Raw genomic sequence first — 13,037 nt, forward strand, 5'->3', positions numbered from 1 at the left:
TTAAGGGTGCCTGTGTGGTATTGCTTTTTTTCTGAGGAGTTGCTTCACCGGCACTTCTCAGTGGCTGGAAGTACCCCCCTTGCAGGAAGGAGAAATGTGATGCATGAGCGTACCCCGGTCCCGCCTGCCCACGCGTGCCCATCGCTCAGCTCAGCCCCTTCTGGCCGGGGCAGACCTGTGCCCAGCCCTTCCCCGGCGTGTGCCGCACCCTCCTCACTTCTTGAGCTGATTGCATCCATAAACCAGCTTTTAAAACAAACAAATAGAAAACTATTTTAAAAAAATCTGCAAACTCCATGAAACTTCAGGGGTTTCCTGAAGCAAAAGCCTGGGAAGCACCCAGGCAGCCCAGCCAGGCACGGGCAGCCCCCAGCCCGGGCACTGCCCGTGGCCCCAGGCCCCCTGTGCCTTCAGGCAGGGGCTGCCCCCCCTGGGGAGTTCCCCCAATAACTAATTAACCTCCTGACTAATAACCGTGCCCGGGCTCAGGCTGGGCTCTGCTCCGGCTTCCCATCCGTGAGCTCAAACCACCACTTGCCTGCACTGAAATTGGAAACGGTCCGAAAACTAATTGGGTGGGAGGGCTTTCGGCTCCGCGCCCCTCGTCCCGGCCTCATTTAAGCCCCGCGGTGCAGGAACCCCAACGCCAGTGACAGTCCCTCCGGCCGCCCAGCTCGGCCTGGGATGCAGAGCATCGCCTCCCCGTCCCAGCTGCCCACGGCAGCACCGCCGCGAGCCGAAGCCCGCGCCGTGGCGGTTCCCGCGCGCTCGGCGGTTCCCGCGCTGCCCCCGGGGCTCTTTGTCCAGCATCAATTTTTTTTTTTTCTTATTCATTTTTTTTTTTTTCCGCCTTTTTCTCCCATTGGAGAATCTCATGACGCTTCCCTGTCCGCCAGCCGCCGCGAGAGCCCGGAGGATTGTTTTAAGAAAAAAAGCGTGTGTGGTGCGGGGAGGCGGGGGAGAGCGGTGCTTTTAACAGATGACTGCACACTTGAGCGGTTTGCCGGTGGCGTGCCTGCACCGGCCGCCCGGGCCCCGCACAATGGCCCCTCTCAGGCGGCCGCGGCCCCAGCCCTCGCGTTCCCCCGCGCGGGGCCGTGGCGCAGCCACCCAGAAGCGCCGTTGCCCCGCGGCCGTGGCACCCAGGCTTGGAGCCGCCAGCGAGCCGGGCATCGGCCGCGGGCGCCGGCAGCTGCTCTGCCTCATTAGGATGCACACCTGCTCCCCGACGCCCTTTGTGTGCCGAGCAGATGCCCTGATTTATTATTATACACATTTTCTTTTTCATTTGGCCTGGATAATGCCGTCTCATTAACTCAAAATGTCTCCGAATCCTGACAAATTCTCACACAATCCCCAACAATGAAATCAGAATTGGGTTAAAAAAAAAAAAAAAATAGGGGAAGAGGAGAGGGGGAGCGGGGCTGAAACGTGGTCCTGCCGCCGGCACAGCATGGCAGAGCACAGCGGCTCCGGGTTGGGGCTGGCTGCGGGTGGGGGTTTGCTGGCTGTGCTTCACCGGAGGAGCCCCACGGTCTCGTTTTGGGGTTTGCAGGCTGGTGGGGTTTGCAGGTGAGTGCTCTGCTCTGCAGCCGCGGGGCTGCAGCGCTCCCCGGGACCCTCCCTGCTCGCCCCAGGGGGACTGCCTGCCGCCGGAGCCTTGGAGGCCACGCACGAGGGTCGGGGACACAAGGTCCCACCAGCTCGGGTGGTGACGGGTGCGAGCACATGGTGGGTGCCCTGGGCCCCGACTTGCCAAAGCTCAGCGGGGACCACGGTCCCCCAGTGCCCGGGTGCTGTCGTCTTCCCTGGCCATCCCCTCCCGCGGAGGCTGCCTTACCCTGAGCTCGCAGCAATGCATGCAACTGCCCCCAGATTTATTTCTGCTCTCAAGGCTTCTGATAGCGGCCGGCAGCCCAGCATGAGCTGAGCGTGGCGTGCCCTGCTCTGCTGCGGTGGCATTGCCACCGCGGTGTGGGACAGCAGCGTGCCAGCGTCGTCTCGCTCCTCCCACGCCCTACTCGCGACGGCTGCTCGGCGCAGCCCAGCCAGGGCAGAAAATCCCCCTTTGGAAGCGGTGTAATGTGAGCAGAGCTGGTTGGGGACAAAACGCGTGGCATCTCGTGTTGCAGACATGATGCAAGAGATGCTGCACGGGAGAGTTTGTGTGGGGAGGTGCTGAAGGGCCTTGTCCCCAGGATCTTCATCGGATGTTGGGTGCCCTCGGTCTCTCTGTGCACAGCTTTGCTCTGTTCTCCCTTTCCCGGGGGGCAGCTCCCCCCTCTGCGGGGTCCTTTGCCGGCCCCGTGTCCTGCCCAGCCTCTCCGGGATTTGCCCTTGCGTCGTGTCCCCGTGTCCTGCCCCGGTCCTGCAGCCGGCAGTTGCTCCAGCCCTGTTGGCCAACGGTGACAGATGGTCGAGCCGGTGGCCACGTCAGGGAGCCTTTTCTCAGGGCCCCCTACGCAGAGGGACGCGGCAGTGGGGGCCACTCGTCCCTCCTTGTGCAGGGTTTGTCATGGGGGAAGATCCCAGCCGGCTGCGAGGAGCAGGAGCGTGTCCCACCTGCTACCAGCCAACGCTGAGCCCGTGTTTGGTCATGTTTGAGTGATTTCTGAGGATGGAGGGAGGAGAAAAAGCACCCTGGTGGAGCAGGGACCCTGGTGCAGGCAGGGGCACAGGGCTATCCCCGTGCTGCTCAGCCCCGTGGGCCACTGCAGGGTTTCCTCTCCCTCAGGGTCTGTAGGTGCCCTGGGTTGGGTGCGGGTATGGGGTGCCCCTCCCGCCTCCACCGCGTCCCCCCTTGCGCCTTGGCTTCCTCTTCAGTAACGGGGGGGGGGGGGGGGGCAAAAAAAGCACGTTGCGATGAGAAGCAGGACGTCAGCACTGGAGGCTGCGGTTTTGCAAGTCGGTGCAGGCCCCTCGATGGAGGACGCCTTTGTTCCCGGCACCTCTTTCATCTTCCTCTTCTCAGCCCAGCGTGGCCAGGGCAGAGCCTTGCAATTGCCAAACCCGACGCGCCGGGATGCAGCGCGGGGTCGGGCCGGGGGAGGCGTTCCCGGAGCCGGTCCCTGGGGTGGCCGGGTGCCCCCAGCCCCTCGGGGCCGATCCCGCTGACGGCGTCTCTCGCCCCTGCCAGGTGTAGCGGTGCCCACGTGGGCGAGCGGTGCCAGCTGCCCAACCCCTGCCTGAGCTCCCCCTGCAAGAACGCCGGCACCTGCACCCCGGTGGTGCGCGGCAGCACCGTGGACTACACCTGCACCTGCCGCGTGGGCTTCACCGACGAGCTCTGCCTGACGCCCCGCGACAACGTCTGCCTCAGCAACCCCTGCCGCAACGGGGGCACCTGCGACCTGCTGACGCTCAGCGAGTACAAGTGCCGCTGCCCGCCGGGGTGGTCAGGTGAGGCGGTGCCGCCGCGCAGCGTGGGGACACGGCGACGTGGATGGGGCAGGGAGAGGGGCAGCCTACGCCGGGGATTGCTCCTGGAAGACCCCTGCGGATGGAGAAGGGTGCTGCCTCTGATTTCGGCTTGCTCCGGTGCTGGGGGAAAGGAGCGGGGTCTGCAAACCTGAGCAGGGGCTTGGGAGGGTCCCTGGCTGGGTGAGCTGCAAGCCTCCTGCACGGGTGAGGGTTTTACAGGGGCAGAGGTGGGAGGAATTAGTTGCACCCCCCCCATGAACACAGTCCCAGAGCCGGGTCTGCACCCCAGCACAAAGATCGAGCGCCCGAGCTGCGGTTTGCATCCTCATCCTCCCTCCCTGCCCTCCTCAGGCAAAACCTGCCAGCAGGCCGACCCCTGTGCCTCCAACCCCTGTGCCAACGGGGGCCAGTGCGTCCCCTTCGAAGCCCACTACATCTGCCGGTGCACCAGCAGCTTCCACGGGGCCAACTGCAAGCAGGACGTGAACGAGTGCAACATCTCGCCGCCCATCTGCAAGAACGGCGGGAGCTGCACCAACGAGGTGGGCACCTACCAGTGCTCCTGCAAGCCAGCGTACACCGGGCAGAACTGCGAGCACCTCTACGTGCCCTGCAACCCCTCGCCCTGCCAGAACGGGGGGACGTGCCGCCAGATCGGAGACACCACCTACGACTGCACGTGCCTGCCAGGTAGGGGCTGCCTCTGAGCGGGGGGGGACGGGGATAGGGGATCCTCTTGCGGCCCCTTTGCCCCCCTAAACGAGTAGTGCCCGATCTTCCCCCGAGTTACGGCTCTGGGAGGGACAAAAACGAGGGGCTGTGGGCTCGCTGTGCCGCCTGCACTTGGGAAGACTTCGGGCAGCGATGCCCGAAGAGGAGAGGTCATCTGGGGGCTTTTTATACTTGGTGATTCACCGAAATAGCTCTTCCAAAAGAACTGTTTCAGCAGAGGCCCCTGTGCGGATGCTCATATTCCAGAATAAGAGTGCCTTTTTCCGCTTTAGCTTAATCCACTTCCAGAATGGAATAATTAGCCCGGAATAGCTATTTTGGAAAGTTTCCGAGTGCGAACGGAGCTGGGGAAGGGAGACCCTCTCCGTGCTCGCTGCTGCTCCCTCCGGCAAGCGCCGGAGCAGCCCAGCTGAATTACAGCCTCTGAAACGAAGGGCTCTTGCAGGAGGGGGCCCAGCGGGGGCTGTCGCAGGAGCTCAGCACCCTGCAAGGGAGCTTGGCACCCTGCGTGCCGGGGGAAAGAGAAGCGGCTCTGAAAGGGCCCCCTGACCCCAGCAAGCCCTTTCGCTTCTGCCCTCGGGCAGCGGTCTGCAGGGCGACTGGGGCCGGGAGCGGAAGGGGCTGAGCACGGGCCCACGCACCCCCCGGCCCCACGCTTTCCCCGGCCCCGCGCTGGCTGGAGAAATGAAATAGCAGAGCTTCCTGCCAGCAGGCAGCCGGCACAGCCCAGAGCCCTGCTGCCGCCCGGTGCAGCCCCACGCTCGGACCGGGCTGCGTTTGCCGGGGGGCGAGTGCCATTTCTCACCCGAGCCAGCCACGCTGGCCGGCTGCGGCAGACACGGAGGGGACGCATCCGCCCTCTCCCTTGGAAGGAAGCTGTGGGCAGCGCTAAGCTGCCCGAGAAGTCTCTCGTGGGATTGCTTTGATCTCCTCTGGCTGCCCGTAGCTCCGCAGGGGCTGGGGCAGGACAAGGGGTAGGCGGCTTCTCTGCTCTGCACCCTGGGCCGTGCTTGGCATCACCGCGGGGAGCTCCAGCCGCCCTCCGCTGTAGCTCCTGCCCCACCGCTGCTGGGGACGTGGCATCGGGGTGGGGATGGGGTCTGCCAGCCGGCACAGACGTACCCGCATCCTGCCGGCAGCCCAGCCCGCTGCCGGGGGAAGATGCAGGATCCCCGCGGGGCAGCACAGGGGATCTTGTCTTGATCTCTGACACAGGCTCAGAGGTTCAATCCCCTTAAAAAGCTTTTGGCTGCAATAACTCAGGAGACTCGTTAACCACCCAAAATACACAGGGCCCTGCAGGATCTCCTGCTTCCCCTCCAGGCTGGCTCACCCAGGCTGGAGCAAAGCTCCTGTCCTTAGGGGCAGCGAGGTGGTGGGGCCGACCGGGCGAGCAGTGCTAGGGAAGGAAGCCTTTCCTTCCAGGACAAGCTGGCGCAGCCAGGGGCGATGCTCCACGGGAGCAGCTCTGAGCCCTGGCCCGGCGGAGCGGCATTGCCACAGGGATGGGCAGGTGGAGGGGGCAGGAGGAGCGGCGCTGGCCCTGCCCTGCTGTTCTGCTGATGAAGCACTTTCCCCAGAGCAGCCCAAGCGTTGGGCAAGGCGGGGTGAGGTATGGCCCTAGGGGAGCATCCCTGCTGCGGGGGGGGGATCGGTGCTTTCACGCCCAGCTGCGGCTTCGTGGGCCGCTTCCAGGAGATTTGCATGCTGCACGAGCTGGTTTACCTCCCGTGGGGTGGCACGGCACAGCCCCTGCTCCGGGGGGACGGGGGGTCCCTCAGCACCTCCGCCATGGCTCGCCGCAGGAGCTGCATCGGCTTCGGACGGAGGCAGGAGGGACGGGGGGCTGTTTCTCATGATAAGAGGGTGATTGATACGCTGGTATGCAGCGCAGCAGACCTGAAACAATGTCCCCTTTTCATTCCCAGAGAGGCCTGGCTGTACCGGGTTTCTTCAAGTTAAACTAATCTCGGCTGTTTTATCATGCCATCGCTGTAGAATGTAACCCTGAGTTTAAAGTAATTGCAGTACTAATTACTCATTCGGATGGTTCAAAATGAGTTAATCCTCGTATCTAGGACATTGCCAGTTACTGCTGTTCAGTCTCAGCCCAGCTGCTTAAAAATGAGGTGCAAATCAATGTTACCTGCTTTGGACTCCTACCAACAATCGTAAATAGCTGTTGGTGCTCCTCGCGCGATGGGGCTGAGGCTACGGGGGGGAGAAAAACACGACCTTTGGGGAGAGCGAGGGGAAAACCCCCAGCTGGGCCAGGGTCTGGGGTCCCACGGAGGATGAGCCTGGGCACCCGGGTCCCTTCCCCATGGAGGCGGAGGTGACGCTGTGAGCTGCCTGCGCGGGCGAGCAGCCTGGTCCGGGCCTGCAGAACGCCTTGGGGAGTTTGGGGGAGCTGCAGGTGCACGCCGGCACCGCGGGGAGCTGCCGCGGGCTGGCATTGCCGTCCCGACCCCGAGCACCTGGGCGGGCTGGGAAGGCTGACGCCTGACGGCGGCTGGGTTGGGGGCTTTGGGGGGTCTTACAGTAAATGCAGCTCTTAACCCAAGTGGCAGTTGGAGGGGGACGGGGTGGCTTGGCAGATGCCCTGAGAAGGGCCTGGCTGTTTCATTTCTGCTGCAGACGCCGCGGGGAGAGGCCGGGGGCGGCGCGGTTTCCATGCGTGCCGCGCTATCAGGTGGAGGCGATAACGTAAACCCGAGCGGCCGGGCTCACCGCAGGAGAGGCGGGCTGGGATTAGCGCAGCACCGCGTGGGGCGGTGGTTCCCCCTGCCAGGGACTTGGATCCCCCTCCGGGGGAAGCACTGCTGATGAGGCTCTTTACGTCTGAAATTAAAAGTCGGTGATTCAGCACCGGGTTCCGCAAGCCTTCATGGGAGCAGCCCCGGTTCATCCCGGCTTGCCGCGGAGCCGGATCCTCTGCCGCTCGGGGCGAGCGTCTCCAGAGCCGGGGGCTTTGGCAGGCGAGCCCTGCGCCGGGGACGCCCGTCTGCCCTGCACGGAGGAAGCCGCCGCCGCTTGCCAGGCTCCGGCAATGGTGCCCTGGCAGGGAAACCTGCGCAGCAGAGGCGGGACGGGGCTGGGGGTGAAACCGGGTGGCTGGCTTCAAAGCTGGGCTGGGAGCGCCTGGCACACGCTCGGCACCCGGTAACGAGCAACCTGCCATCGGCAGGGGGGTGGCGGGGGGCTGAGGCAGTGGCACAGCCGGTTGGTCGGTCGGCATCATGGCAGACATCTCCTCCGCGCAGGGTTCACGGGCCAGAACTGTGAGGAGAACATCAATGACTGTCCGGGCAACAACTGCAAGAATGGGGGCACCTGCGTGGACGGCGTCAACACCTACAACTGCCAGTGCCCGCCCGAGTGGACAGGTAGCACCGTCACCGGCAGCGAGGGTGGCACGGGGCTGGGCTGGGAGGCCGAATCCTGCCCCGGGGGGTGGCGGGGTCCAGGTGGGGAGAGCTGTCCTGCTTCACAGCGATGCTCATGGAGCCTGCAGGAGCTGGGCAGTGCCAGCCTCATGCAGGTGCCCTGTCCCCTGGCAGGTCAGTACTGCACTGAGGACGTGGACGAGTGCCAGCTGATGCCCAACGCCTGCCAGAACGGGGGCACCTGCCACAATAACCACGGCGGCTACAACTGCGTCTGCGTCAACGGCTGGACGGGCGAGGACTGCAGTGAGAACATCGACGACTGCGCCATGGCCGCCTGCTTCCACGGGGCCACCTGCCACGACCGGGTCGCCTCCTTCTACTGCGAGTGTCCCCATGGCCGCACAGGTGAGGCCCCATCCCATCTTACCCCCTGCTTGCAGTGGAGGGTGGCAGCTCCCCGCATGTCCCCTGGCTCCTAGCTGAGCTCTCGGTGCGTGGTGACTTGTGTGCCCATCACCCTTGACGTGCACCTGCCTTTTGCCGCCCAGGTTTGCTGTGCCACCTCGATGACGCCTGCATCAGCAACCCATGCAACGAGGGCTCCAACTGCGACACCAACCCCGTCAACGGCAAAGCCATCTGCACGTGTCCTTCGGGGTACATGGGGCCGGCCTGCAACCAGGACGTGGACGAGTGCTCGCTGGGTGAGCGCCGGGGCTGAGCTCGCGCGAGTGGCAGAGGAGCAGCTGGGGAAAGCACCGGTGCAGTCGGGAGCTCACGTGCAGCCGGGAACGCGTCCTCTGAGCCACGCTTGTGTGTTGCAGGAGCCAACCCTTGCGAGCACGCAGGGAAATGCATCAACACCCAGGGGTCCTTCCAGTGCCAGTGCCTGCAGGGCTACTCGGGTCCTCGCTGTGAGATCGATGTCAATGAGTGCCTCTCCAACCCCTGCCAGAACGATGCCACCTGCCTGGACCAGATCGGGGAGTTCCAGTGCATCTGCATGCCTGGTGGGTGGGGTGGTGGGCACAGACCCCTGCCCCGGTGCTGGGTGCGGGCGGCGGGAGGGCTCCGGGTGCCCCTGAGCTTCAGCTCGGTGTTGGTTTGGGTGAGGAGCCATGGGAGGCGTGTGTGCCCGGGGACAGCACCGAAAAGAAAGAGCTTGGTAAAGATTGCGCGGTCTCCCGCAGCGGTGGGGGGACGGGAGGTGAGAGTGGGGTACCTTCAGCCCTGCTCTGGACTCCTTTTCCCAACCTTGCTGGTTCGGATCAAGCCAAGGTCAGGGAGATCCAGGGTGGACAACGTGGAGCAGCTTGTGCATCGCGTCCCACCACCTGTAACACAGTTCCTGAGCTGCCTTTGTAAAGACGGGGGGACCAAACGTGCCCTGGCGTAACCAGCCCATCCTGCACGTTGTGCCAGCCCCGTGCCGCGGTGCTGACGGTGCACCGGGTCTCTCCGCAGGTTACGAGGGTATTTACTGCGAGATCAACACGGACGAGTGCGCCAGCAGCCCCTGCCTGCACAACGGCAACTGCCTCGACAAGATCAATGAGTTCCACTGCGAGTGCCCCACCGGTACGCGGCATCCGTCCCACTGCCATCGTGGTGGAAACAAAGCTGTGATGCATCCCGGCTGGAGCCGGGAAGGAGCTGAAAATGGGCTCCTTAAATTTCGGAGCCCCCCAAAATGGGGAGAGGCGGATAAGCACCTCTCGGCGCTTTTGGTGGGGGGTTCCCCCGTGGCGGCGAGGGGCTGAGCCCCGCGCAGGCGATGCTGCTCCAGGTCAGGCCCATGGGAGAGGGGAAGGAGGATTAAACCCCACGGCTTTGCACTTGAAAAGGCCTCTCTTTGGGAAGGAGGGCCGGGGGCCGGGGCGGGGGGGGGGGGCTGCACCAGCGGCTTTGAATGCGGTGTCAAAGTCACGGGGTGGAGCGGAGAATGGGGAGACGGTTAATCTGTGAAAGGAGGTTTTGAAGTTCAGAGACTTTGCTCCTCTAGAGATGTAAATAAGATGCTCTCAATGGTCCCCATGGAAACCCGGCGCCCCGGCCGGGACGCGGGGACCCGGCGGCGGCAGGGGGAAGGCTGGCGGGTCCGGCCGCTGTGCCGGGACGTGACTTCTCCCCCTGTTCCAGGCTTCAACGGGCACCTGTGCCAGTTCGACATCGACGAGTGCGCCAGCACCCCCTGCAAGAACGGTGCCAAGTGCGTGGACGGCCCCAACACCTACAGCTGCGAGTGCACCGAAGGTGAGGGGTCCCCTCATCCCGGGGGGCTCCGGGGGTCCCGCTTCACCGGGCAGGAACAAGCCACTTTCTGCCCCGCGATGTGCCATAAGTCACGTTGCCAAATTATTAACAAGCGCCCACCTCCCCAAGCACCCGCCGTGGGGGTGTCCCCGAACTCCCCAGCAGCGGGGTTGGTCCCTGCTGATGTGACTCCCGTGGGGCAGGACTGTCCCTGTCCCATGCGTCAGCGGAGCGAGTCGAGCCCCACCGCCCGCCAGCCCCAGAGCCGGGCGTAACGAGCCCGGCGCTCATTAGGTGTGGCCCGGCAGCAGCCGTCCCGCCGTGCTCCTCGCCTCAGCGGCGGGCAGCAGCAAGGGGGAAGGCAGGAAGGAAGGAATAAAGCTGCCTCTATGGGGACGCAAGGTGCAGGGCTGCGGGGGCTCGCCGACCGAAACCCAAGGAGCGGTTGCACAAAATGATGACTTGAGCCCTGGTGGCAAACAGTGGCTCTTTTGTGGAGCAGCTCCCGCCAGAAATCTTCCAGCTGAATGGCCTCTAATTAGTGTCTTGCAAATGCCAAGCCCCGATGAAAAGCTGCTATGTGGGCTTGGCGGGGTCTAGTCAAAGCTGTACTTTGTCCTCGGCTCTCCACCCCCAAACCCGGCAGGGAGGGAGCCGGCCAGGAGAATAGGATATGCCGAGGGGGGAGGTTATTATTCGGGGGTGCCTGCGGCCGGCCCCCCCGCGCACTCCGGGACGAGCCGCGGGCGAGCGCGGGGCCCCGCTCCTGAGCCGAGGCGGCTTAATGCGGGTCATTGTGCGCCCCGGGACAAAGCCCGCGAGCCGGGGTCTGACCAGCCCCGCTGCTGGCGCGCCAGGGCGCTCCCCTGCCTGCGCCCCGCTCGCGGGGGTCCCGGGGCTCGCGGCAGGGTGGGTGGGCAGGTCAAGCCACCCCGGTGCGCTGCCTCACACCTGGCCAGGGTGGGAAGGAGTGTCCCCCATCCTGACCCCGTATCCCCCGTCCTCACCCCGTGTCCCCCGTCCTGACCCTGCGTCCTTCCCGCTGGTGGCAGGTTTCTCAGGCACTCACTGCGAGATCGACATCGATGAGTGCGACCCCGACCCGTGCCACTACGGGACCTGCAAGGACAGCATCGCCGCCTTCACCTGCATCTGCCAGCCTGGCTACACGGGCCACCGCTGCGACATCAACATCAACGAGTGCCAGAGCCAGCCCTGCAAAAACGGGGGGACCTGCCAGGACAGGAACAACGCCTACAACTGCCTCTGCCTCAAAGGGACCACGGGTGAGCGGGAGGGACCCCCCGGGGGGTCCACGCGGGTCAGCCGTGCTGCGCGGCACCCTGGTCCCATCCCCGTCCCTGGGCGGGTTGGCCCTGGGCTGCCGCCAGCAGCCACCCCGATACTGGGGCCAGCCTGGGGCATCCTCGGGGAGGGCGAGTTCTCCCAGTTTGGTGCCCGGCTCTCGCAGGAACCGTGCCCCAGCCAGGAGCCAGGGAGCGGCTTGTGGCAGAGGTGCTTTGTTGTGGAGTGGCGGCAGCGGTCGGTGCCAGTGGGCTTCGTTTTGTCTCGTCAGCGGGGCCGGGGACCCCCTAACAGCACCACTCTCCTCCCCAGGGCCCAACTGCGAGATCAACCTGGACGACTGCGCTAGCAGCCCCTGCGACTACGGCAAGTGCATCGACAAGATCAACGGCTACGAGTGCACCTGCGAGCCGGGGTACACAGGTGAGAGCAGGGCATGGCGGCCACCGTGGCACCCTGGGGACCTGGTCTGGATCCAGCCTCGCGCCGGGGAGCCCTGGGGTGTCCCCTGTGCCCGCGGCGGTGCAGGGATGCCTGCAGCTGCTGGTGCCCCACGCAGCTGGGGTGAGGTTGCGGCGAGGAGGGGAGATGCTGCCATCCCACTTGCCAGAGGTTTTGCACCCTCCAGTGCTCCTGCTTGTTCAGGAGGGTGACCCCGGCTCAGGCTGAAATCAAAGGGGTGTCTGGTGCCGCGAATTCGACTCCCGCTGCGCCCACTCCCATGAGTATCGGATTGCCGCCTTGTCCGACTGGTTTGTTTGATCACTGCTGGAAATGGCGGAGGGCTTTGATGGGAGCAGCCCCCACCTCTCCCCACTCGCGCGGCCCCTTGTCCTCCTGCCCCCTGAGAGCCACAATAAAGCCTGGCTTTGTCGGCCGCAGCAGGTAGGGTTACAGGCTGAAACCGTCTCCCTTCGTTATTTGCTCCTGGACTAAACGAGCCCAGGGCATGGCCTCTTCCCAGTCATGTTTAATTAAGCCAGGCGGGCGATGCAGGGGTGTGAAGTCACCCTACCTGGAGGGCAGCCCGCTCCTACACAGCCGGCACACGTGTGCCCCGAGATTCAAGCCCCCGGCAGCTGTTCCCTGGGTGGCTGGAGGGGGACCTTCCCAGTGGGTGCCCCCCAGGAGGTGGCACGCGCCCGCCGTGCCGTGCCGTGCCGTGCCATGCATCCTATGGGGTAACGTTTCCTCACCTCCCCCCTTTCCCAGGGCGCATGTGCAACATCAACATCGATGAGTGCTCCAGCAACCCCTGCCACAACGGGGGCACATGCAAAGACGGCATCAACGGCTTCACCTGCCTCTGCCCCGAGGGCTTCCACGACCCCAAGTGCCTGTCCGAAGTGAATGAGTGCAACAGCAACCCCTGCATCCACGGGAAATGCCACGACGGGCTGAACGGGTAGGCTGGAGGGCATGGGGGCTGCTGGGGGGCTGCTGGGACCAAAGGGCCACCCAGCAAAATCGGGGTTAGAGGCAGGGTGAGCAGCCATCCCCTGTGCCGGTGCTCGTCCGTGCTCTGTGCTAGTGCCAGGGGATGTTTACCTGCAGGGGCACAATTAGGAGCCGCGGTTTGCTGGGTAAATGATGGCTGGTGTAGCCAGGAGGGCCAGGTCGGACCAGATCCTGTGCTTTATACCCCAATTTTTCCCCAAAGCTACAGGTGTGACTGCGACCCAGGCTGGAGTGGGACAAACTGCGACATTAACAATAACGAGTGTGAATCCAATCCCTGCATGAACGGTGGCACCTGCAAGGACATGACCAGCGGCTACATCTGCACCTGCAGGGAGGGCTTCAGCGGTAAGGGTGCAGCCAGGGATGCTGCCCCGTCCCCCCCACGCTGGGGCCCGGCTGGGAGCTGTGGGCGGGCATCCCCATGATGCTGGATGGGCTGGAGGCTTTGCTGTGGGGATGGTGGAGACCCCAGGTCTG

The 13,037-nt window shown here is 64.6% G+C and overlaps 1 protein-coding gene across 2 annotated transcripts in view; it reads left to right on the forward strand.

Annotated features, from left to right (window-relative positions):
• Nucleotides 1–13,037, forward strand: part of NOTCH1 (notch receptor 1) — a 44,675-nt gene that overhangs the window by 16,456 nt on the left and 15,182 nt on the right. For both annotated transcript variants that reach the window (XM_075519387.1, XM_075519388.1), the window contains exons 3-14: nucleotides 3,137–3,399; nucleotides 3,772–4,110; nucleotides 7,416–7,538; nucleotides 7,713–7,946; nucleotides 8,090–8,245; nucleotides 8,366–8,551; nucleotides 9,006–9,119; nucleotides 9,681–9,794; nucleotides 10,847–11,080; nucleotides 11,412–11,522; nucleotides 12,312–12,504; nucleotides 12,760–12,905. In XM_075519387.1, the coding sequence (XP_075375502.1) occupies nucleotides 3,137–3,399; nucleotides 3,772–4,110; nucleotides 7,416–7,538; nucleotides 7,713–7,946; nucleotides 8,090–8,245; nucleotides 8,366–8,551; nucleotides 9,006–9,119; nucleotides 9,681–9,794; nucleotides 10,847–11,080; nucleotides 11,412–11,522; nucleotides 12,312–12,504; nucleotides 12,760–12,905 (2,213 nt within the window). The remainder of the gene's footprint in view (nucleotides 1–3,136; nucleotides 3,400–3,771; nucleotides 4,111–7,415; nucleotides 7,539–7,712; nucleotides 7,947–8,089; nucleotides 8,246–8,365; nucleotides 8,552–9,005; nucleotides 9,120–9,680; nucleotides 9,795–10,846; nucleotides 11,081–11,411; nucleotides 11,523–12,311; nucleotides 12,505–12,759; nucleotides 12,906–13,037) is intronic.

This window comes from Mycteria americana, chromosome 17, assembly GCF_035582795.1.
Source record: "Mycteria americana isolate JAX WOST 10 ecotype Jacksonville Zoo and Gardens chromosome 17, USCA_MyAme_1.0, whole genome shotgun sequence".
In the NCBI taxonomy this organism is placed as follows: domain Eukaryota; kingdom Metazoa; phylum Chordata; class Aves; order Ciconiiformes; family Ciconiidae; genus Mycteria; species Mycteria americana.